At 36.3% G+C, this 25,840-nt stretch overlaps 1 protein-coding gene across 3 annotated transcripts in view; it reads right to left on the reverse strand.

Annotated features, from left to right (window-relative positions):
* Positions 1 to 25,840, reverse strand: part of gria1a (glutamate receptor, ionotropic, AMPA 1a) — a 146,162-nt gene that overhangs the window by 91,707 nt on the left and 28,615 nt on the right. For all 3 annotated transcript variants that reach the window (XM_056472346.1, XM_056472343.1, XM_056472345.1), the window contains exons 3-4: positions 19,578 to 19,817; positions 5,944 to 6,128 (exon numbers count right to left, since the gene is read on the reverse strand). In XM_056472346.1, coding sequence (XP_056328321.1) covers positions 5,944 to 6,128; positions 19,578 to 19,817 — 425 coding nt within the window. The remainder of the gene's footprint in view (positions 1 to 5,943; positions 6,129 to 19,577; positions 19,818 to 25,840) is intronic.

Below are 25,840 nucleotides of genomic sequence, written 5' to 3' on the forward strand. Positions count from 1 at the left end.
TGACAACAATCGCGGGCTTTCATCTTTATATTGACTTCAGGGTATTTCAGAATGAAGACGGCTATGTTTTCAGAGCAACAAAGAAGAAAGGAATGAAGAATTGTGATGTAGGTTTTCTTTTGTGTGGCTATAGAGATAACAAAGCCTCTGCAGGCATGAAGAGCACAACAGTGAAGAAAAACAATGAGTCATGCGCTGACGGAGGAGGAACACATTAGCAGTTGTGTTGGCTACACTACACTGGCCGAGGGCCACAGTTTTAACCTGTGTGAATGGACGTCAGTGCGTAGAGCGCAAAGTCAATGCCCACCCAAGACACCATTAACACCATTGAACTGTTACATTGGTCTGCTCCAATTAAAGCCAATTAAAGCCAGTTAAAGAATGTAGCAGGAGAATTTTGAAATGACAACAAGCACGCATGAAAATTATTCTGTGAGCAAACGGCATGTAGGTAGTTGTTCGCTGAAGCTGTGAAAGCTGACATTACTGTAGCTTGTGGTCATGACAGACAGTAGCATTAGTTATTAATGGTGAACCCAGTAAGTTTTCAACCGGCAGGCCAGCCCAGGGCATAGAACAATACGGACAAGGACACAGCTTTTTTTGTATGGCAGTGCTGAAATTCCAAAGACATTCTTTTGTAAAACTTAGAATAGACTGGTGGAGGATCTTCCTTGAACTTTCATCATAAATATTTCCACAACAAATGTTTATTAATAAAGTGAAGGAAATGACTTTAAGAATTGAAAATAATTTTCAGAAAAAAAGCCTTTTGTGCTCCTCATATGCTTAATCCAAGATTAAAGACACCAAAATCTGCATTAAAAGCCCTTTTCAGACTCTTTTCAGACTTCAGACATTAGATAGATTATTTTAGGGATGCACTAAATTTAGGATTTTGGCCGAACACAATAAAACTATAAATAAACATTAAAGGGCTATGCTGTGCCACACTCCACAGAAGAGTCCAGCTCTCTGGTTTCACCCTTTCTTTAGCCGTAATCACTGCAGAGTGTGAAGCAGCTTTTACACTGGATGCAAAAAGCTCTGCGCTATGAAATCCATTTATTTTTAATGACAACTTTCAACTCGTTCACTGTCAGTAAAATGTGTTTTTTTTTATGAATTAGTTTTTGTTAATCATTGTAATTAAATACTTACAAAATTATAGGTCACACTTTATTTTGATGGTCCGTTTTGTTTTTGTTTTTTTTAAGTTACATTGCATCTACATACCAACTAATTCTCTATAGTATATAAGTAGACTGTTAGGTTGGGGTTAGTGTAAGTTGACATGTACTTGCAAAGTTTCTTATAGTCAGTTAAATGTCTGTTTAGCAGCAGTATCAACAGATATTAAGCAGACAGTCTACTAAAACCCAAATGGACCATCAAAATAAAGTGTTACCAAATTATATTATTTATTAAATTATTATTACAAAGAATCAAGAATTTTCAGTTTTGGTACAGAATTGTCATTTCGGTTCCCCAAGTGAAGTTTGATAAGTGAGGTTTATTTACAAACTAATTTCGAGAGGATCACGTGCTTATGATTTAACACAGCTGGTCTCGCATTAGCTAATCATGATCTTCCAATCATATGATTCCTAAGTTACTATAAATAACCACAGTCTTCAGTCCACATTTATTTCCGTCTGGAAGAAATCCCCCTTCCTCCCCATTCTCCTCCTTTACCATAGATCGGGCGGCACGGCAACCCAGTGGTTAGCACTGTTAGCCCCACAGCATGAACAATGCCGGCCCTGGTCCCTGCCAGGCCGGTGGGTGTTTCTGAGAGGAGTCTGTATATTCTCCCCGTATCCGGTTTCCTCCCACCATCCAAAGATATACATAACGCATAACAGATTTAGCAAATCAGGCACTTGTCTAGCTCCCTTCTTTCTCAAGTGTTCCCTTAGCTACTGCAGCTATGGAGTTATTGAGATCCACCTGAGCTCAAGCTCCCCTCTCGCTCTGCAAACGGGAGGGAGCCCTGGGCCCAAGGATCCCTTGAGCTCTGGGCTCTCTCCCAGGACAGCATGCCAAACAAGCTTTTGTTAGATCATCAGCTAAATGTGAACTCTTGAAACTAATTTCAAAAGGAGCATGTGAAAGGATAAATAAATAAGAAATACAATGAATAGCCCACTTTACGTTACTTGCCTTAATTTCGTTTTTGGAAAAATCCCCCCAACTACCCCATCTCCCCCCTTTATTCCCTTCTTTACAGGGGGGAGCTCTCAAGAACTACCTGATCTCGGACTCCCTTACATGTTGACTGACCAGGCAGGAGCCCAGGGCTCAATTATCTCAGCGCTCAGGGTTTTCTCCCGGGACAGCATGCCAAACCTCCTATTAGTATCAAGCAATATCTAAATGTGAACTCTTGAATTCCTCTTAAAATTACTGGATTTCGCTTGTGGGAAAATGTGACCACATCTTAAATTGACAGTTCAACTCAAAATGTAAAATTGTTGTTAATTTACTCATAGATGATAAAGATGCTGACATTTGTGTTCGCACATACATGCCATTATGCCACACGAAGCTCAAGCCCCACATTGTCACAAACATGATCAGGATTGTGTAATAAAAGTAACAATGTAGTAGCAAATGCTTAGTTTTGTTGCACAGATTGATTATTTCACTTTTGAAGACCTCACTGTATCGTATTCCTTTTGTTCTGTCTGCATTAGGCATGAGCCGGTATAAGATTCTCATGGTGTGATAACCTTGGATAAAAAAATCCCAGTTTCATGGTATTGTGATTAATGCTTTAAAATATGATGTTTTTAAATGTCTGGGTAAAAACAAAAAACTTTTTCCCCTTTGAACACTATATATTTTATTTTGGGAAACATTTATAATATTTTGGAGCAGTAAACATGTCAGTCTAAATGATTCAAATGAATCATTGACTTCTGCTGTCCTAATTTGTTTCAAAAACACAGATTTCTTTACAATGTAAAACAGCATCTTTGGATATCTTTTCTGCTGGAGATACTGTTGTCCTAAAAAAAACGTACATAAAAATCTTACACATACCTTAGAAACCTTATAGCAGACAATTTTGGCAATTTTAAAACCTTGACTTTCCAAACCATGATATACCTTGAAAACGGTTATCGTTCCATGCCTAGCCTGAATATTGTGTTATTTTGATACTAATGCAGCCATTGACTTGCATTTTATGAATCATCAATACAACCAAATTATCTGCTAATAATCTTCTTGAATATTCTGCTAAAGAAGTCACTTTTCGATGACTTAACGGTAAGCAAATTAGCGAATTTTTGGGTGAACTATCTAATTGAGCTTTCAGGTGATGTATCTGATAGTATCTTACTAAAGCTGCGGTCACACTTTTCCTCCCATCGACTTCCATTCATACGCACGCGAATGCATCAGACCGGAAACGCAGGGTCATGCGTTAAGTTTCGCAGCTCGCTGCGGTGCAAAGTTCAAGCTTGGTGAACTCTGACCTGCGAAATCGCATTACTTGACTGCGTGAGACCAATTGAGGATTAAAACAAGACCTCTCTGGACAGAAATGTAAAATATTGAGCAATCGTTGGCTTTTTTAAATGTCTAATTATCTTATTTAATCCCGCCCCTTTTCGTAGCGCCGCACGACAGAATTTCGCACCCACAAAGCCCAGTGTGACCGTAGCTTTAGATGACATAAAATTTGCAGCAGAAGCACATCTTGTAAAATTGACATCATTTGCTGATGGTGTACGCTCATCTTTGACATTAAAAAGCAATCTAGAAATAAAACTGTCCCCTTTTTTGGGGATACTGCTTGCCACTGATTTGAAAAAGCTAGTAGAAATAATGATGTGATATATAAAGCTGCAGCCTAGAATTAAATATCTTTGTCAGTCTACTGGGTTCTAAAAAAAAAGGGAAAATATTTCTCAACTAAAACCTTGCATGCTAAGAGAGCAGTTTTTCCTCAATTAAACTGCCTGGCCTCTGGTGTAAGTGAAAGAGTGTGAATCAAAGTATGGGGAAAATTACACCAATGTTGTTTTACGGTGTGATTTGCGGACGCGTGATGATGGATGATAGCTTTCAAAGAGGAAAATTTTTTGTCTAGACGTGCTGTGCAAATTGCTACCAAATGATGCAATGGCCTAAACTGCGGGGAATGTGCTATCAATAACACAACATGGCCTGTCGAGGGTCTTCGGTTTGAGTCATGAAATAGAGGAAAGGAAAGAAAGAGAAGAAAAGGCACGCTCTCATTAATTACAGTAACAGGACGCTTCCTCCTCCTCCAGGCAGCGGAGAAAGGTGACAGGGAAAGTGACGCGTCACTATGGCTCCACTGCCAACCCCAAATGTCAGCTCAGTGTTATTTATCTGCTCTGTCCTTGGCGCTCTATGAGAGAGAGAAAGAGAGAGAGAGAGAGAGAGAGAGAGAGAGAGAGAGAGAGAGAGAGAGAGAGAGAGAGAGAGCGCATCCCTGTGCCTGTTGCATTGGTCACCCTATCTGATAAGAGCGGTCACAGTCTTCAGTACTCCAGCGCTGAACTGCACTTTAAGTTGAGTCATCTGAGCCTGCAGATGCTTTCTGATGTATATTCATAATGGCAAGGATATTAGCAGCCTTAATGATGACTAACTAGCTGTCCTAATTGAAAGACATGCTTAGGTGGTTTACAACTGTGGTAATTAGGGATAGCAGGCGTAATTAGAAATAGTAACAACTACAAGTGGCCGAATTGACCCCCAGTGTTTGATATTGATGATGTTCTGTATGTTTTATCAGCCCTCATTTTTAAGATGAAAAAATAACAATAGTCTCATTTTTGGCTACAGGCCAATCAAATAAATTCCAGCTTAATTCTCCAGTTTTTAATGGTCAGAGTGTGAATATGTGTTTTCATTTTATTTTATTTGCAAAAAATGTTAAAGAATCAATAGTATTTTTTGTCAAAATTTGCCAATTGTCAAATTATTGAGTCATTTATGAGGTTTGTGCAATTCATAACTATGCCACAATGCAACAATATTTTAAATTATACAACATTTTGCCAGTTTACAGTTTTAAACATATTATGCCAAAGATGAAGACATGCTGGCTAATCAGAAGCCTCAAAAAAGGATTATTATTGATTACAGTTGGCTGTCAACAAGTACCGTTATTAGAGTTATTAGGAGACGTGTTTTGATTTAGGTCAACCACATCAGATACAATACAAAGGAAATTATGACATGGACAAGGCAAAAACTTGCTACAGGACTACACAGACCCCAATGCTTAAAATCTCCACCCTGACAGGAGTTTTCTACAAGATTTGCTTTCAGTGACTCGATACATCATTTGGATGTAACAAAGCCTCAGATGTGTGTCTACACTGTAAAAAAATCCTGGTTGCCTTACATTTTTAAGTTGAATCAAATTAAAGTTATGGGTTCATTGAGCTTATATTATGTTAAACTGACTTAAAGCAGCTTGTGTAACTTATAAAATTCAGTTAGAACATGATTAACTTGGTTACAATGAACTAAAACATGTGTCAGGATTAATTGATCATATAATTTTTTACAGTGTATGTTCTCAAAACTTCATAATATATCACAGATTATTCCTTCTTATTTATTATGCAATGTCTATATGGTTAAAGTGAAAACTGATGTTTATATGTCTTTAAATGCAAATGAGCTGCTGCTCCTCGCCCCCTTTCCCAGATTATGATGGTGGCTTTACATCTTGTACCTTTTTGTGCTCAAACTGCAAATACGTGTACTAAAGGAAATACAACAAAACAAAAGACCCCCTTAATTAAAAAAATAAAAAAATAAATAAAATTACCATTACAATACCCTCCACCAAAAAAGACTGGTTCCCCAGTGTTTAAGAAAGAAAATTCTCATTTTGGATCCAGAATTTGAATCCCAAGCACTCAAGAGAATGTACTGGAAGCCAATTACCTTCTTCAGAATGGAGGTGAGTCTCTCCAGCTCGCAATCGATGATGATCTGGCCCTCCTTCTTTTTGTCCAGATCCTGGAACACTTTGAGAAAGGACGCCTCTGTCATTGTCTCCACGTTCACAGAGGTCACCAGCCAGTTATGTTCTGCTGCTGTGTCCAGAACCTTCTGCAGAACAGACAGTCCTGAAATACAAACGAAGAGGAAAAAATTAGTTTGGCACAGCTTGAGGTAAAAGTTGAGGTAATTAATTGCATTAATTGTTTTAAGTATAAATGTCATTTTTGTTATTTATTTTATAGAGTATTAAGAAGCAAGTGGACAAAGCTTTTCTGCATCAAGGTTATAATAATTTTGGATTTTTCATTAGTTTTAGTTTTTTTTTTCGTCTTTTTGTTTTTAAATTCAGTTAGTTTTATTTACTTTTTAGAGGCAGATTTATTAGTTTTTATATTTTGAAATTGCTTAGTTTTATTTTAGTTTTATTAGTTTCAGTATTAGTGTTTGTTAGGTGCAAGATACAAAATCATCAGAATAAATGTTGTATAATAAAAACTCAACCAAAGACACAAGAACACTACCATCTATCACTATCATCTACCCATCCTCTAAATTCAAATACAACAGCCAACAAGATAGCAGTCTTAAGTAAAATATGTGTTCAAGGCTGCTTCTGAGGTTAAATACACAGTAGTGATGAAAAGTTTGGATCCTTAACGCGAACCGGATGTTTGAACTTAACATTTTAAAAATATGTAGCAAGCAATCATAATTTCCGTCAGTTAAAACATTACGACTTTCTGTTGTGAAATATGTTATGAACTTATGTTTTGCCAGATCCTCTCATTTAAGCCCTCGGTTTACCTGCACTGCAGTTGTTCAAGTTTAGTTCAGTCACAGCAGGCTGTCATGTACTGTTTGTGTTCGGTTCACCATCTGCTGAATCATGCATGTGCAGTATTATCAGTTCACGGTTCTCAAATCTGATCTCAGTGTACTGTTCTACTGAATAACTCAGTATATATTGGATTATTTGGAGATAGGCAAGTAAAAGGTAAGTTGTTTGTGGATAACTGTTTAACATTACTGGAGACGCGAATCGTTTTAAATGATTCAGTCCAATTTGGTAATTTAATTCAACCGGTTCACTTAGAAGATCTGATTCGACAAAAAGAACGATTCGATCATGATCGCTTAAAACAGAAATAAAACCTATTATTGGGCATGAATGTGTTAAATTAATACTTTTAAGTGTCATGGTGTCATGTCCTGTCTTGTTTTTGTTGTGGGAGCAACAGCGAGGATGACTGAAGGAGGACCGGCTTGATCTGGCCAATGGCATCAGGATTACAGACTCTGAGGTGCCGTACAGGTCAAACACCTGGCAGCACGAAGCAAAAAGATTTACTTCTAAAAGGCTTAAAGTCTGTATTAAATCCATTTACAAAGAGGAAAATGAAATGAACATTTTTGCTATAATTTTAGTTTTGTATGTACAGAATACAGTTTCAGTTTTCAACAAGGGACTTGTTTTTATATTTATTTCAGTTAACAAAAATGTTTTTTCAATTCTAGTTTTTGTTTTTTTCGTTCATTTTCATTAACTATAATAACCTTGTTCTGCATTTAGATCCACTTTTGGTCATTTTCCAAAGAAGTCGAAAACACATTTGACTGGATTGCTTTCTCTCCTTTAAAGACATCGTTTCAGTTTGAAAGTGGAAAATGTAAAAAGCAGTGTTCTCTTACCAGTCTCAACACAAATCGAGAGCATTTAGTGGAGTTTTGAGCCTTTCAGAGCAGAAATGAAAGCTGCTGCTCTCTGTATCATTTTCGCTATATTCTATTTCTCAATGTTAGATTTGGAAATTGGAAATAAATTATACAAAAGCACTGGAAAATGCCTTCACCTAACACTGACTGTGCATTACAGTACTGAACACTTCATAAAATGGGCAACACAAATTAATTAACAATCCAATGTACAATACTGGTCTAAACAATCCATTTGTGCAATATTCTTTCCTTAACGTAATTGTTACATCAAATCATTCATAATTTGATATTCAAACTATGCAGATGATGTCTATGCCCTTTGTGTTTTTGTTCAGTAATATTAACTTTGATATGTCTTGTATTACTTTGCAAATGTTGTAATGTTTATGCATATTTGTAAACCTAATGTTTGCACTTAATTACATTGTAACTGTACAATGACAATAAAGATTCTATTTTATTCAAATCTGTTACGTTCTACTTTATTCTATTCTGTTCTGTTCTATTCTAAACTGTTCTGTTCTATTCTATTCAATTCTATTATATTATATTCTAATCTGTTCTGTTTTATTCTATTCTATTCTAATCTGTTCTATTCTATTCTATTCTATTCTATTCTATTCTATTCTATTCTATTTTAATCTGTTCTGTTCTATTCTAATATGTTCTATTCCATTCTATTCTGTTCTAATCTATTCTGTTCTATTCAATTCTATTATATTTTAGTCTATACTAATCTGTTCTGTTTTATTGTATTGTACTCTATTCTATTCTATTCTATTCTATTCTATTCTATTCTATTCTATTCTGTTCTAATCTGTTTTATTTTATTCTATTCTATTCTATTCTATTCTATTCTATTCTATTCTATTCTATTATAATCTGTTCTGTTTTATTCTATTCTATTCTATTCTATTCTATTCTATTCTATTTTGTTCTTTTCTAAACTGTTCTGTTCTATTCTATTCAATTCTATTATATTCTAATCTGTTCTGTTCTATTCTATTGTAATCTGTTTTGTTCTATTCTATTCTATTCTATTCTATTCTATTCTATTCTATTCTATTCTATTCTGAAATACAGAGCTACATTAGAAGGAAGACTGGTTAATGTGAAATCTTGCATAAAACGTAATGTGTAAATAAGAATGTGATGCAATGCCTAAACCAATTCATTAAGTCATTTGGAAGCAACTCGGGAGCTTTGTGGGATTCTAGTATCGACACTCTGTTATCTCCAGCCACCTCTGAGCATCTGAATGCCACTTTATTGGCTGCAAATTCCGAAAAAGCTGCCAGGAAGATCCAGAAAAGTGGAGAATGAGACATTAGTGTAGACATTGATCTTGGCAGTGGACTCAGAGATGCATGTGTGCAACCGCAAAGGAGCAATCAACGTTCTTTTAAAACCCCAATGAAAATCTCTAAATTAGAAACAATGTGATTTGTAGCTATTAATACCTACAAAATGTTAGCACAGGGCAACACGGTGGCTGAATTCTTTAGTACTGTCGCCTCACAGCAAGAAGGTTGCTGATGCTCAATGGTCAGTATTATTAGCCTCCATAAGTAATATTTACTGTTTTTTTTTTTGATTGTCTACACAACAAACCAGTTATAAAATAACTTGACTAATTATTCCAACGTTCCTAGTTAACATAACCTAATTAAGTCTTTAAATTATACTTTAATCTGAATACATCTTGCACAATAACTAGTAAAATATTATGCACTAAATGTTACCATGGGAAAGGCAAAATGCAGTTAATAGAAATGTGTTAAACTATTATGTTTAAAAACGTGTACAAAAAAAAAAATTATGTGTTTCAAGACTTGTTCAAGACTAAAAACAAAAATAAATGAAGGCAAACTAGATGAGCTGAATCTTACTTTTACACGAGTGTGATGAAAACTAAATTTTATCAATGTGTTACATCTGTTCTCCGGTACTTGCCGACTGTTTGTAAATTCAAGACTGCATTTCATAACGTAAAATATGTAGACTCAATTTCTGATTTATAATAGCCTCTGCATAGCCAAGGACTACCTATATTAAACGTTTTAAAATCGCCATTGGAAACAAAAGTCTAATTTAATCAACAGTGGACATTTTGATCACAAGAACATGACTGAAGTAATTTTTTTTATTACCTGTGTCAATTTGAGGCTTAATTTCTGAGGAATGTGGGAAACTGGTGCATGCAGCACCGTCACTGACAAAAGTCAAGGGAAAGCAGAGAGAGCGAGTGCACGGGATACTGGGAGCATGCGAGAGAGCCCTCAGTCATATCTCCGTCTGCCACTGATGGTTGATCTTGCTTCTCGTGGCATTTTAATTGTGACAAAAATACATATCCAAATTTAGGGGGGCCAGAAGAGGGGACAAGCTCGTTGACACGGGGGCACCAGCCCATCCTGGACCCTCTCTAGAACCGCCACTGCTTCTGCATACCTTGGCTGTAACGAGTGGTTATTTGACCTACTGTTGCTTTTCTATCAGCTTGAACCAGTCTGGCCATTCTTCCCTGACCGCTGGCATCAACAAGGCTTTTGCGCTCACAGAACTGCTGCTCACTGGATATTTTCTCTTTTTCGGACCATTCTCGGTAAACCCTAGAGATGGTTGTGCGTGAAAATCCCAGTAGATCAGCAGTTTCTGAAATACTGAGACCTGTCCATCTGGCGCCAACAACCATGCCACATTCAAAGTCACTTAAATCCCCTTTCTTCCCCATTCTGATGCTCAGTTTAAACTGCTGCAGATCGTCTTGACCATGTCTACATGCCTAAATGCATTGAATTGCTCTCATGTGATTGGCTGATTAGAAATTTGTGTTGATGAGCAGTTTGACAGGTGTACCTAATAAAGTGACCAGTGAGTGTATATATGTGTGTACAGTATGTATGTATGTATTTGTGTGTGAGAGAGAGAGATTAACAGAAAGGGTGTGTATGTATGTGTTTGTGGCCCCCACACACTCTCTCTGTGTGTGTGTGTATTTCAGAATAAATTCAGCATTGGTGAGTCTTGGTTTTAAAAAACACACAGTATAAAAACCTGATAAAAATATTTTATACTGGTTGAGAAAAAATACTAAGTTACTGTAAAAAGGAAAAGAAAAGCAAAATACTCCTATCAACTTATTAGAGCTGCCTTCATACTGTAAGTCCTTAAATTGCTGTTCACTTGGTCTCATAACACACTGCCAAAAGCAGCTTCATCTCATAATAACGAAACCATTGTGAAGGGTCATCTGATCGCATGACGTGATGACAGCTGAAAGCACAAGCGCACATGATTGCTCTTATTATGCTGCGGCTGAGAGCAGCTTATGCTTCTTGTGTTCTCAGTACTCCAGCACCACGGCCAGCTCCTCCAAACGCATCAAACCCTCTCCAAACACTCAACCGCATGCGTCCACAGCCATCTATGCTTTTTTGCTGTGCGAGTACTTCACAAACAAGCCCAAGTTTATCAAAGTAACGTCACAAGCCCCAAATCCTGCTCAAAAACTGACTACAAAAGCCTCGGCCTGCTGTAAATTATGGCAAGCTATACAAAGAGACATTAAACACAGCAACTCCCCTGTGAGTATTTATATGGAAATTGTTTATGAAATGTTTAATGGACTTACTCAGGTTTGTTTTATGTTTTGATCCCAAAGAAAACAAGAATGCTCTCAAACGTTGCCTCCTTTGTTTTAATGCAACACCACACAGCTGTTGCATAAGCTGTAATTAAAAGGAAAGCAACGACAAGGATGCAAGCTTTATAATTTATGGAACCAATGGATCCCGCAGCAGAGATAACAGGAATAAATGTATCATTTATGGGGTGGGATGGACCACAAAATAAATCACGGGAAGCAGCAGCTGTGCCAGAACGGTGTCTCCACTATACACTACAACAGGGACTACACATTCTGAAGTTAAAGAATTAGTTCACAGCGAAATGGAAATCCCGTTATAGCCTATTCACTTTCATCTCATTCCAGAACTTGACTTTGTGACTTTGTTTTAATCATGGGACAGTAAAAGGAAACATTTTAAAGGGCTGCAGATGAAAAAGAAAGAAAGAAAAACAAAAACACACATATTATGATCTAAAAAATAATAAAATAAAATAAAATAAAATAAAATAAAATGCATTCGTTGCATAAAGCATATGCCGGAATAGTTGGTGGTTCATTCCGCTGTGACGACCCCTGAAAAATAATGAACTAAGCAGAAGGAAATTAAATTAAATTAAATTAAATTAAATTAAATTAAATTAAATTAAATTAAATTAAATTAAATTAAATTAAATTAAATTAAATTAAATTAAATTAAATTAAATGTGGCTTAGTGGTTCGAGCCCCGGCTGAGTCAGTTGGCATTTTTGTGTGGAGTTTATCTGTGTGTGTGTGAATGTGAGAGTGTATGGGTGTTTCCCAGTGCTGGGTTGTGGCTGGAAGGGCATCCGCTGCATAAAATATACGAAGTGGATATATATACTGAGAAAATATACTCAGAATAGTTGGCGATTCATTCTGCTGTAACGACCCTTGATTAATAAGAAAAAAAATAATAATAATAAAATAAAATAAAAATTAAATAAAATAAAAAAATATATAAAAAAAATAAAAAATAAAAAAATAACCAGAATTTGCTTCAGTCTCGTCATGTGATTTTTAAACTGCATGTCTTCCTTTAAACTGAGGAACACTAAAGAAAAAAATCCTACATGTTTGTTTGATTTTCTGTCATTTTCTGACAGCAATCTGTCACTGTCTCTTTTAAATGAATATTTTCTGTAGGATGCTTTACAATAATATGTTTCTGAATATACATTGGATTAATCCAGGGATGCCCGAACTCGGTCCTGAAGGGCCGATGTCCTGCATAGTTTAGCTCCAACTTCCTTCAACACACCTGCCTGGGCGTTTCTAGTAAATCTAATAAGAACTTGATTAGCTGGTTCAGGTGTGTTTGATTGAGGTTGGAACTAAAATATGCAGAGCACTGGCTCTCCAGGACCGAGTTTGGGCACCCCTGGATAAATTGTGTATGAAACTAACAAAAGGTACAGTCCATCCTGTCAAACACATATCACATGACAGCAACTAGAAGAATGCCCACAAACTTGTAAACAAAGAGTCGCTGTCATTTCTAGAGGAGATTTACAGTACCATCAAGACCAAGTTGTGAATTACTTCAAAAGAGCAGAGCGATCTGACAAAGCATTATCCAGAGGATGATAATGTGTAACACGGCCTTAAATGAGGTTGGGGTTGTGATCTCGTTCCTTGCACATGTGCATTAGCTCGGGCAACCTGAAAAAATGCTGATTTTGTTTGAATGAAATGGTTAGAAATTAAACTTATGATACAGTTGTTCCTTAATTTTATTAGTGATTCCAAATATGTAATGTTATCGTAAGCTTGGCAAACAGTTTTGGAGAATCTGATGTTTCCCTATTCATACAGAATGCGAGAATACTGCCCGAATGGTGTTTCAAAAATGGTCGTCGAGTGAAATGACTTGCCTATAAGGGACTTTGTTAATACTGAGAATTGGTTCTTAAACTAATGTGTTGCTTATTTTTGCATATTTACCATTAACCAAAGTTTTGTTTTGGATATGTAGTGCGTTTCGTCACAAAATACATGTCAGAATCTTTAGGTTTGGACATAAATATAACAGTGTGAATGCTAAACAGTCCAGAATTACAGTTTGTGTACAATTTTTTGTTGTAGCTGAGAACCGAACACTGATTTATTGTTAAAGTTATTATACAAAATACAGAAAACACAGAAAAAAAGGTCAACTAGTCAAAAACAAATAATATTTTCAGAGAAGTTTTGAAAAACAATTCAAAATCCTTGAATTCCCAAGTGAAGAAATCCCATATTGACGGCGTGAGCGAGGGATATTGATTCCCTCCTCTGCTTGTGTGTGCCTCTGTTTTGAGCACTTGCCCTTTGACCCCTGTGCATCCGAGCCAGTGTTGCTTCCTGCTCGACTCAGTGTGAGTACAGCTGGACCACTTTAAGACCGCAGGGTGATTTGACATTAAGGAGCTCACACTCCCAGCAGGCCGAACAAATGGCTCCCGATGCACACAGAGAAACAGGGCCAGCGGGGGAAGACGTCTCTCCTTAGCCTCATTCCCACTCATCTGGCGTGCTGTGGTGCCAGTTGAGCACCACGCCAACATGGAAACAATACAGCGGGCGGATTTCATACGCATAGGAAGTGGCTGGGTTCACATACGGGCTACATACACTCTCACACGTATGTCCTTAAAAGGCTTAAAATAACCCTGTCGACAGTGCAGCGCTGTATCTAGGCAACAAGAGGCTGGTGATATGGATTCCTGCAGTTTGGTTCCTCTCAGTCACAGAGTTAATGATCCTACAATCTTAACCCAGAGCCCTCAGCGCTTCCACAAGATAAAACCATCACCCGGACACCCGTGGCGCGCATACAGGCAGGCATCAAACCTATTGTGTGCGTAGAGAGATGACATGACTGACAACGGCGAGAAAAGCTGGTGGTAAAAAGAACTATATTTCTTCAACAACAACAAAAGCTGTAATGTGCAGATTGCGCCATGCTCCCATCATGGTCGGCTGAGCTGAGCGTCTGTGACAGATGGTGACACATTATGGGGACACTGCAGCCCATTGGCTACGGGGGGGCCAGGGGGTTTTACACACCTGGTGCTGACAGGTGTGTCAGATTCTACCTGCTCAGGGAGCAGCACCGGATGTCCGTGACTTTTCTAGAGCAACTCTGGGAATTTCAAGTAGTTATTTTGAAGCGCATAGAGACAGGCATTGAAACTTTTCATGCTGTGGGATGGCACGTGGCGACAGATTCCAAAATTAACACTCGCCAGGTGCCAAATGCAAGTACAAAATTGGGTTAGCCATTACTTGGCTGGTTGGATCCTTAGGAGTTCTTAGAAGGCAATATAAGGCCATACCTGTCAACATTGGGACCACCACCCCCCAAAAAATCCCCATACTACAACATATGTTCATCTGGGGCTGTTTTATTGCAAATACACTGTTGAAACGGTCAGTAATATATTTTTATTATTATTTACAAAGGATAGAATAAATACTATACATTAGAAAAAGCTGCTGATAATTTAGCAAACAGTTTAGCCTATTAAAATCAGTAACTGTTATAAAATTTTTTTATCAAGTTATCAAATCTCATTAACCTTTTCTTCACTGTATAATTTAAACATTCTGATTAAAGAGCAGTGAATAAATCTCTGATTTAGATTTTTCGTTTGATTACACTGAATAACAGAGGTGTTACTCTAAAAATGTTATGGGTTGGGTGGGTAGAGTGGGTGGGGGAGTGGGGATGGGGTTAGAGTTACCCCCCAGGGTGGGCTAATATTTCTGACTTCAACTATATGTCTGTTCAAACATACATGCAAAACTCAGTGTCCACTTTAGCTCAGCATCAAATCGCATGTAAAGAATATTCATCACTATGCAGCACGTCTGATAGTCACCCACCGATACGGGAACTGATTGTTTTGAGGACTGCATAGGGGCAACAGTGTCTGTAATAAAAAGGAAATGAATTGTGCCATTTTTATATTTATTTCAAAGTGTTTTCATGCCTAAATAAACTGAAAGCACAGAACAGATTCACTTTTAAGAGCAAGGGGCATCCCCTAGTGGTGCGGCGGTATGGGTTGTGCATAGGGAGGATCGGCTCTTTGATGTTTATTGCCACCCTTCATGGAAAGATTGAAAATACGGAAGAATTATGAGAAAATACCTTTACGGAATGATAGCGGGATAGAAGTGTAAAATACGGGAGAATCCCGGGAAAAATGGGAGGGTTGACAGGTATTTATAAGACATATTTTTAACTGAACCGGTTGGATTTTGTACAGTTCTCTGAGCTCAACCTAAAATGTTATAAAGATTTCTTACATTAAAAAAAAATAAATAAATCAAGAAAACAACAGTGTGTTAATTAAGTTCTCTTTCACATCTTTTAGTGAACACACACAGGTATGCCAAAATACACGTGTATATTTGTATCCACAACCAGTCATGTATTAAGTGAACATAATGCCAAGTTCAGACTGCATGATTTTAGCCTAGATTTTGACTCGCCGACAGGTTGAGAAATTGCCGACAAATGCAGGTGTGATCACAGGCAAATTGGTGCTCGTTCACGTAAGTAACAATCACACAATGTGAACTATCAGCCACGATCTGAGCAAATCGCAGATGAGTCGCTGACACTCATGAGATATTTGGCATGCTAAATATCTGGACCTGTCGGCAAAATCATGCCGTGTGAATTGTGTTCTGATTGAAAATAACATCGGTGATCACCTACAGCCAACGAGAGAGCAGCATCCACTAGTATGGGTATCTGTAGGCCAGCGGGAGGTTGGGGGAGCTTGTTTTCAGTCTATTTGGACCCAAGAAATGGAGGAAAAACCAGTGTAAATTTGTCTGTTTGATGTGTCATCTGAGCAATATCACAACTGGATCGGAAAAAAAAAAAGTTGAGGAGAAATTGATAATTCCCTTCAAAAGCCAGGTGAGCAAAATAAGTGCATTTTCTACCCCACTAATGGCTTCTTCTCATTATGTGGTTAATAAATAAAGATATACTACGTAACCTCGCATTGTTTCTGTGTCATGTCTCGCGTGTGTTTGGTTGTGAGAGATGTGGTTGCAGAACGAGACAAAGCTGTCGGCAACTCTTCCTTTTGTAAAGTCAGGCAATGTGAAACCCCTTGTTGCCAAACCATCTTGCAGTGTAAACAAAGCAGCAACGAAATGCTAGTCCAGATAGTCATGCAGTGTGAAAACTACTTTGAAAATCGTGCAGTTTGAACTAGGCATAAACGGTTAAAAAGAAAACACTGGATTTGTGAATTCGTTTTTTGAGTGATGAGTTTTTCCTCATCATTGCCTAATAAACTAAAAGAAAAACACTCACAGAACTTGAATGAAAAATGTTAGATTTAACAGAGGAATCAGTATTACTTTTTATTCAGTGATGACTACTGTTTTGTATAGTGTTATTTAACATTTGATAATTTATTTTCTGTACCCTTCGAAAATACTGCTAAAGCACTGCTAAACGAATTTGTATTTATTTGTACGGTGGCTGAGAGAGCTCAAAGTGAAAAAAAAACACCATCAAACTGATTAAACTTCTTCATCTGTTTGACAGCACACGTGTTGCAAACTCTCACAACGCAAACACAATTTTAAAAAACACACTGCATTTTCTCACAATGCAAACAAATTAATAAAACGTGCTGCATTTTCTCAGAACACAAAAAAATTGATGACAACGAGCTGCTTTTTCTCACAACACTTGCAAATAGCATGGAGCACAACGGAAATGTTTGAAGGAGACCCTAAAACGTGATGGACCTGGCTATTTATGTTATGGTTATTTAGACTGATAAAATACAAAATACAAGGGAATCAGGATGTTAAAATAAACAAAAAACTTTGTTCAAGGTATTGTGTTGAAATTCCAGTATCATGGCATCATTAACGCCAAGAGATTTTTATTTCTTCAAAACCATATGGTGTAACATTTGTAGAATATTTGGCAAAACAAAATAATTGTTCTGTCCTTATTTACTTCTAATACAAAAGAAGCTATTCTTCTACCATTGGAACATGGGAAAACTTTTTTGGGAGGATTTTTGGGGACGAAATGTGATTTTTCTGCATTGCTGGGTTAACTATTGCTTTGAGAAAAACTCACTGAATATATATTCTTTAATAAAAAATAAAACTAAATACAATTGTAAGGCTTGAAATAAATATTTATTGGTTGGCAAACTTTCTCTATTCATCGCCATTGGCGTGTGTGGCAGAAAAGTTAGATCTGGACCCTTCTTGGAATGACAATGAAACCATGTGTGGGGGTGCTTTGGTATTGGGATTTTCTTTCCCCAGCCTTCAGCTGGATACATTTTACGCTGGCACAATGATTTTATTCTGGCAGATCTCCACAGAGAAAGAAGCACAAATGAGCTCCAAGTGCAGGGAGAGATGCATTCACTCAGATCAGAACACTATTGTTCATCGCAGCAACACACAAGCAGGCAACTCTCATGAGTCACATCAATATCTGTCATTACACACCAACATGTTCACAAACAAACCGGGAACAAAAGCTGACTCAATGTGCACACTGGCAATGCGGTGGTAAAAATTTCAGTTTCAGAAAACCAACCAGCCGTATTCAAAAGAGAATTCAAAAAGGTAAAAATCACTGAACAGACATGATATTTCAGCACAATAACCTGCATCCTCTTCACTAAGCCCACAGAAACCAGTTTAACCAAGCACTAAAAGCTTCACTATAGCACATGTATTAAAATTCTCATGCCGCACATTTAAATTCCCATGCGCTGCAAATACGCCTCTGTTATATGCAAATTAAGCTTATAATACATTGTGCCTTTTAAAGAGTGCTTTAGAGAGAAACTTTTTATTGATCATTTCAAACTTTCTGATACCAAGAACGCCAAAATATAAATCTGCCTTATAAAGTGTAAGAAAACACAGTCATATTTATTCATCATGGTTTGAAAAATATTACTTTTGGTGTTGTCAAAAGTACATTTGCTTTGAGGCTAAGATGGTACAAATACACACACGCTCCCACACAAACATACCTGGGGTATAAGTTACTTTGGGCTTGACTATTTATTTGTATAAATTTAAACCTAAATGTAAAATATGGTAATTGGTGGTTCATTCCACTGTGGTGACTGCTGATAAATCAGGGACTAAGCTGATGGATAATGAATGATTAAGTGAGTGAGTGAGTGAATCATTGTTTTTCCTTAATTACATTTTATGCACTCTATTTATTTATTTATTTATTTATTTATATATATATATATATATATATATATATATATATATATATATATATATATATATATATATATATATATATAAATTAATTTATTCAAGCATGTATTTATTTCCATATTTTAGGGCTGCATAATTAAAAAAATCCAATTTGCAATTTATCTGATCAAAATTGTGATTTGTGATTTAAAATGCTGTTTATAATTTCAGAAAAAGCTACAAGGTTTGAGCTGGTGGTTTTAACAGCACCAAAGAAAGGCTAAGCATATTCACAAAATACTCTACCCTATGCTACTGTTTATTTAAAACCATTTTGTTTCTATATAACATCTTATATATAGATATATAAAACCTTTAAAACCTTTATATTTACTGTAAATTGTGTTACATTTTTCACATTCATTTTGATGACATTCATGGTGCACCATGGTGCATAGTGTAATTGTCTCAAATGTCTCATTCAGGTGCACAATTTTAGATTTAACTAACCTCCTATATTAAAATGTATAATTCATAAATATATGTATATATTATTTTATATATTTAATACAAGTAGTCAGATATTTGAACTGTACCTTTAATTTTACCTGTTCAAAGAAAATGTATCAACAAAACTCAAGCACAGAACAACGGGAGCATTTATAACAAATAAACAATTTGAGAATCACACCTTTTCAATTCACGATTTCAGTTTAAAAACGATTAATTGTGCAGGCCTGCTATATTTTTTTCTTTATACAATTTATATTTCAGTCTGTAACAAGGAAATGAGCGAGGAGGTCCTTGCATTGCTTAAGTGCACCATTAGTTGTCAACTAAGCGATAGAGTTAAACGTTTTCAAAGAAAATATTTTGAATTATTTTGTAATAACCACAATTGTGCAATTCTTCAAAATGAATACCTAGTGTGGAAGAACCTAGATCAGGAAAAGAGACATCCTCCACAAACACAAAGATTTCGATGATAAAAAGCAGGCCTCACCAGAGTCCGAGCTGTACATGTAGACAAACTTGGACCACCTGTAGTGCTCGATTACACCAACCAGGGCGTCCTGCAGTTCAGGCCTCAGCTGGATGACAAACTGGTTTGAGTTTTCCATAGGGAAGCTGGGCGTCACGAAGCAGACATGTAGCGCACCACAGAACGACATCAACATGTTGACGGTCTTCCTGTCGTAGACACCAATGATTGCGTACACTCCTTTGGAGAACTGTGAACAAACTGAAGACAACAAAAGAAGAGCATTTACAATACAGACATCACTCATGTCACATTGTTAGCATCTAGCTGGCTTTATTAATAATTTCCGAAAAGCAATTAGTATGTGTTTCTGTGTGCATCAGTGGACTGGAAATAGTGCGGATGGCTTTTTTGAAGGGGCAGATAATCAATGCACACAAAGGCTCTCGCTGACATTTACCAAACAGCGGGACGTTTTTTTTTTTAGTTTTTTTTATCTCTGCTGCCTTGAACGTTGAATATCTTTTCCTCTCCCTGTTGGAGGCAAAATGGCCTCAATCTGTTTTGAACCAGGTTTCCCTGTGTATTTTAATGCTGTATCATACACTGCTGTTGATATCTTTGCTCTGGCCGAGGTTATTTTTCCAACGTTTCAATCCCGCAACTAAACAGATTGAAGTTGCAGTCTGTTCGCTGCCCAAGGCCCAAATCCCAGCAGGGGCTGCCTGAGGGGCACAGGGGGAGCAGAAGTGATAGGGATGGCCATCACCCAAACTGCCTGCCCCTTCATGCAATGCAGGGTGCCAACTCTTCCAGCATGTGTGTGTGTTTGTGACCACTGGCTCTCATCTCATGCACTGTGACTCATTTCAACATCCTGCTGAAACAAAAACACTTTATCTGTCTGATATATAGAGACAGTCACATTCTGAAGTCTCTTAAATGAGCAATATCAACTGAGTAGCAGTGGGATATGCCTCTATATTAATGTTTTGATATAGAGCAATAATGCATGAGTATGAGTGTAATATTGCATTTGCACCATGAAAATTAGGGAGCACCGATGCTCACTATGTTCCCTTAACAGAAAATCTGAAGCACGAAGCATGAATCACATAAATCAGCTTGCCAAAATAACATGTGAGTGATGGTTTTAATAAAATATCATCTTTAAGCATAAACAAACATAGCTGGACTGGCAACAATCCAGCAAATATTATTTAGTTCATTAATAGCTGAAATGTTGCAAGTATATAAAACTAATGATTTATTCATAAAGTACTTTGAGCAACGTTATAAAAATTAGGTCTGCAAAATATAATTTCTATTGATGTTCATAAATCACTAGTGGCGAAATTACTAGTGGACCCTCGATAATCGTGGGAGTTACATTCTAAAAATAACCTGCAGTAGGCAAAATCTGCGAAGTAGTCAGCTCAATTTTGTTAAAATTTGTGACCTGTCAACAATCGTGCAAACAGTTTCACGTGCTCTTCAGATCCACAGAGACGTGCATTTTTGGGACTGAAAAAATTTGTTTTAGAAACCCGGCCCGGGTTTCTAAATCTCCTAAAATGTCCGGAATTCAACTTTTGCTTTCTAAAGCTCGTATGCGTTTTTGCATTACTCTTTTATCAAAGACTACTTTCCACCTGGTTTCACAGCTGACAGTGCACACACAGCACCGATACCGTGAGAAAAAGTAAATAATAGATTCATTAATCTAAACCAGTGTTTCTCAACCACGTTCCTGGAGGCCCACCAACACTGCATGTTTTGGATGTCTCCTTTGGCTGCCACACACATTACAGTTAATTTAATACAGTTAATTACTCTGCTAATAAGCGGATGATCTGAATCAGGTGTGTTTGGTTAAGGAGACATGGAAATGTGCAGACCTAGTGGTCCTCCAGGAATGTGGTTGAGAAACACTGACCTAAACGACTCAGAAAACTTTACTATTTACTTGGAGAGGATGAAATTACATCTAAACTGGGTGCAAAATATATGTACACAATTAGTAATGGATAATCAACGCATTTGCCTTATTTAAAAAAAAATCTTCTCGTTTTAATCTTGTAATTATGATAATTTTTAGAGATATTGTCTGTTTTTATTAACTTTTCTGTCATTTATTTTTCATCTGCTGATTATTTTATTCATTTGATGATGTTAATTTATTACATAGGCTATTTTATATACACATCTAAAACACATTGGTATTCAAGTTTGCTTTGAACTTGAAAGAGAGAGAGAAGCAGATTTTACCTGCATAAAAGTATTTCTTTTTATTTCAGTCTTTTTTTTTTCTTTAACTTATTGAAAACAAACAGTGCAAGTATTTTTCAAACCAGTGGGAAGCACTACACACTTTACTTAGACAGGCATTAACATTTTTCCTGCGGTCACAACCCTTTTTGCATCTTTGTTGAAACTTATTGCTGCTGTCATTCTTATGCTATTTCCCTCATTCTTTATGTAACAAACTGAAGATTTATTTATTCTGCGAAGATTTATTCCTGAAGATTTATTTATATTTTAATTAATATAAATTATTATTTAATGGCGCGCTACAGCCGCGTAACTTCTACCTTTAGCATGTCCAGAAGTCCAACTTTTTGTGCACTTGTTAGCATCTTCTTTTGGATGACTGTGCAGAATGTTTAATTGACACTGTGGAGTTTATTGGGTAGAAAACTTGCAAACATACAGTACAGCACTTCAGTCACACTGCTAGCGAATATGTAAACTTGGCAAGCTGAGCGCATTCTGTACTGTACAGGAGACACGGCACGGAGGACATTGATTGACAGTGGTCTAGAGCCAATCAGAGCGAAGAACACAATGCACTGTAAATTGCACAAAAATATCCGCGAAACTGCGAGGCTGCAAACGGTGAACCGCGTTATAGTGAGGGACCACTGTACATAACTTGTCAACCATCTGATGGTGGAGCAATGTAAAATAAACTGTCAATCACCACTACAAACAGAGACTATTTTGCAATCTTTTATTAATTACTATGGCTACCATTAAATAAAATATAATTTATTAAACAAAATAATTATGAATAATAAACAACAACAAAAAGATGCTTAGTTAATCAGCCAAAAGTACAATTGCCGCAATTCCACATAGCATCAAATGTATACAATTATATCTCTCTAACTCAAATCTAATTGCTCTAAAAGCTTGTAATAGATTACTGAGACCAGATATTGCAGTATGTACCCAAAATTATATTTCTTTGTTCAGCCCCTAAAGAGACATACATCTAAGTCACCAGTAGATTCCAATATAAGTGTCCAAGATAAGGATGTTCTCAGACGCTGTCTTTCTAAACTTAGTAAACTGCATATTTGAAGTCAAAAATACATTATGCTGAGATTAGTCCTTTATCATAACATTCACTCTGCTGTAATTCGGAATGCTGTAATACAAATGTTGTTCCTATGCTTATACTGCTAGAATATTGCATGGCTAGACAGATTTTAGTACCAGAACGATCTCTTGTACATAGCCAACAGCTAGGTCCACACGGAATCTGCGCATGGAGAAATCCACAGATTTGTAGCCCTTGACCGAGTCTATTTATTTACGTGTGTAAATGTGTGTTAAATTATATTTATCCAGTTTTTAAATTAATTTCAGCAATATTAATTACTATATGAAAATGTACATATGAATTATTTACAGTACAGTTTGTAAAGTATCATTTTTGTCTTTTAGTTGATATATTATATGAGAGACTTGCTTTGTTTTCCAAACAAGTGGATCTAATTGGATCTGCATTGTAGACATTAAATAACATTTAAAAAGGTATTATTTTTTTATTTCATTTATTAAGTTTAGAATTATGTTACTCCCAAAATCATTCTGCATAAATTTGTACAAAATTCTGTGCAGAAATAGCAAACAATGTCTTCAGATTCTGCCTGGCCCTACCAATAGCTTATAAAGGGAGTGTGATAATTAACACTCTAATTTAAACAGTTCCATCTACATTGTATGTAAGTCACACTTGCTGCTAAGCAATAATGAGTGTGACATGTCTATAAGAGATGCTGCCGTGAACTCTGAGGTAATATTGGGAGTGTTCTTATTACACGGCTCTGCTTCCTCTGTGAATGATGACTTGCACATTAATTCTGTCTGGGCTGAGCTTTGTAGACCCAGAGAGAGAGAGAAAGTGAAAAAGAGAAGGGATGGTAGGGGATTGCATCCCTCTGTGTTAGCTATTACCGAAGACATATGGCACATTGAATCAAGATCCTCATCATACCATATGTGCTTGTCTTGAATGGTTTCACATACTTTTTTTGTAAATTCATACAAAGTTATTAACCTGTGCTCAGTCAGCTACAACATATTGTTAAGCTGAGCTCCTGGCAACAGGCATCAGCAGAACCTATTCATTAACTTTATTTGATATTGTTCGGCATATGACTTCATTCCAAACGACTTAGCATTAATTACAGCGATATATTAGCCTACCAAACGCAGATTTAGTGCCTTGGATCATGATTTTAGGCTTGCAATGCTTTAATGCACTTGAGAGTGATGTGAGTGTATGTTTTTTTTCTTTCTTGATCAAATTTTCTTTTCTTTTCATACATCTGGTATGCAATATTTCTGTTTACATTAATCCATCAAAAAAGTCATGTGATTTCCACATAACATGGTTTGGATAACTAGACTAACAATGTAGCAGAGCGATCTCATCAAACACCATCTTAAATATGATTTAATTATGCAAACACCTTGATAAAAATGTGTCAACAAGATGATTGTTTAATTACGACCTGAAACTGTCTTATCACAAACATCAGGCATCGCTTCCAAATGCAAGATGACATGAGAACGTTTATTTCTGTGTGTGTTGTCTGCCAATCAGAGGGCTAACTTATTTACAATATTATGGAAAGATGTGCAATTGGTTTTATAAATGCTCATAAAGCAGTGATTTATATATGATATATTATATATATATATACATATATATATATATATATATATATATAATTTTTGTATTTTATTTTGTGTATAAAGTAAACCTACAACCTTATATGGAAACATCTTAACAAAAATATTGTATAGCTTGAACCTAAAACAAAAACAACTCATTAATTAACTGAAATTGACAGACAATCAAAACAACTCATGAATCAATTAAAACCTAATGACATAAGGGACAATATTATGTCATATAAAATTTAGCAGGAGACTAATAGTAATGTGAGCCACAGATAGGGTTACAAAATACATTGAAATGAAATCGAAATGTTGTCATGCACATCTTGTCAGAGCAGCCCAGCTCTGTGTAGTAAATCTCTAAGGCCAGAAGGTGATCTTGCACATGTAAGAGTGTAAATTATCATATGCATGTGTTTATATTGCAAAACGTGTTTTTATTTATTTTTTTACCAAGACCGTCCATACAGATTCCAAAGGCAGATACTGATAAGATTGGAGCCTGGTTAAGATGTTTGTGAGGTTTTACCATGTTGATTGGTCAGTATGTCTCAGTATTTGGGCTTTGGTCAAATGGTTGAGGAAGAGACAAAATTGGTTTGTAAACTTTGCTCTTTCTTTTTTCCTGCTGCTATCAGGCTCTCTTTGGGGTCTACTCTCTAGTCTTTGTGTGTGTCTCTCTCTCTCTCTCTCTCTCTCTCTCTCTCTCTCTCTCTCTCTCTCTCTCTCTCTCTCTCTCTCTCTCTCTCTCTCAGGTAACTTTATTTTACATTTAAGCTGGGTACAATTAATATCATGTTTGTATCATTTCATGTTTTATCATTTTATACAGTTAGTTTGTAATTAATTAAGTTGTAACCAAGGCAAATTATTGCCATAATATCATTTAATTATCAAGTATTCTGTAATTTACTTTTGATTTAACATTAACATAGAATTGCTTCATATTGCAATACAATACAATCATATAATAGGAACACTCTCCCACATTTTTAGCTATTATAACTGCCCTTATTTCCATTTTGGTATAAGATTGCAGAAGGATGGGTGGACTAGAAATGTAGAGTTTTTTACCATCATACTGATAACTTTTAAGTCATTCGGCAAAACTACAGTTTGAACCACTGTAGTTAAATCTCCATTCTTACGTACAGAAACTACAAATATGTCACAAAGAAATAAATCAGGAATTCAAACACCTTAACATTTAACAGCTTTCATCGATTTAATGCATTAATTATTAAATTAAATATTCCCCTTTATGTTAAATGTGGTATTTTTATATACTTTTAGATGTAGCAGCAACACAGAGC

Source organism: Danio aesculapii, chromosome 14, assembly GCF_903798145.1.
Source record: "Danio aesculapii chromosome 14, fDanAes4.1, whole genome shotgun sequence".
NCBI lineage: Eukaryota > Metazoa > Chordata > Actinopteri > Cypriniformes > Danionidae > Danio > Danio aesculapii.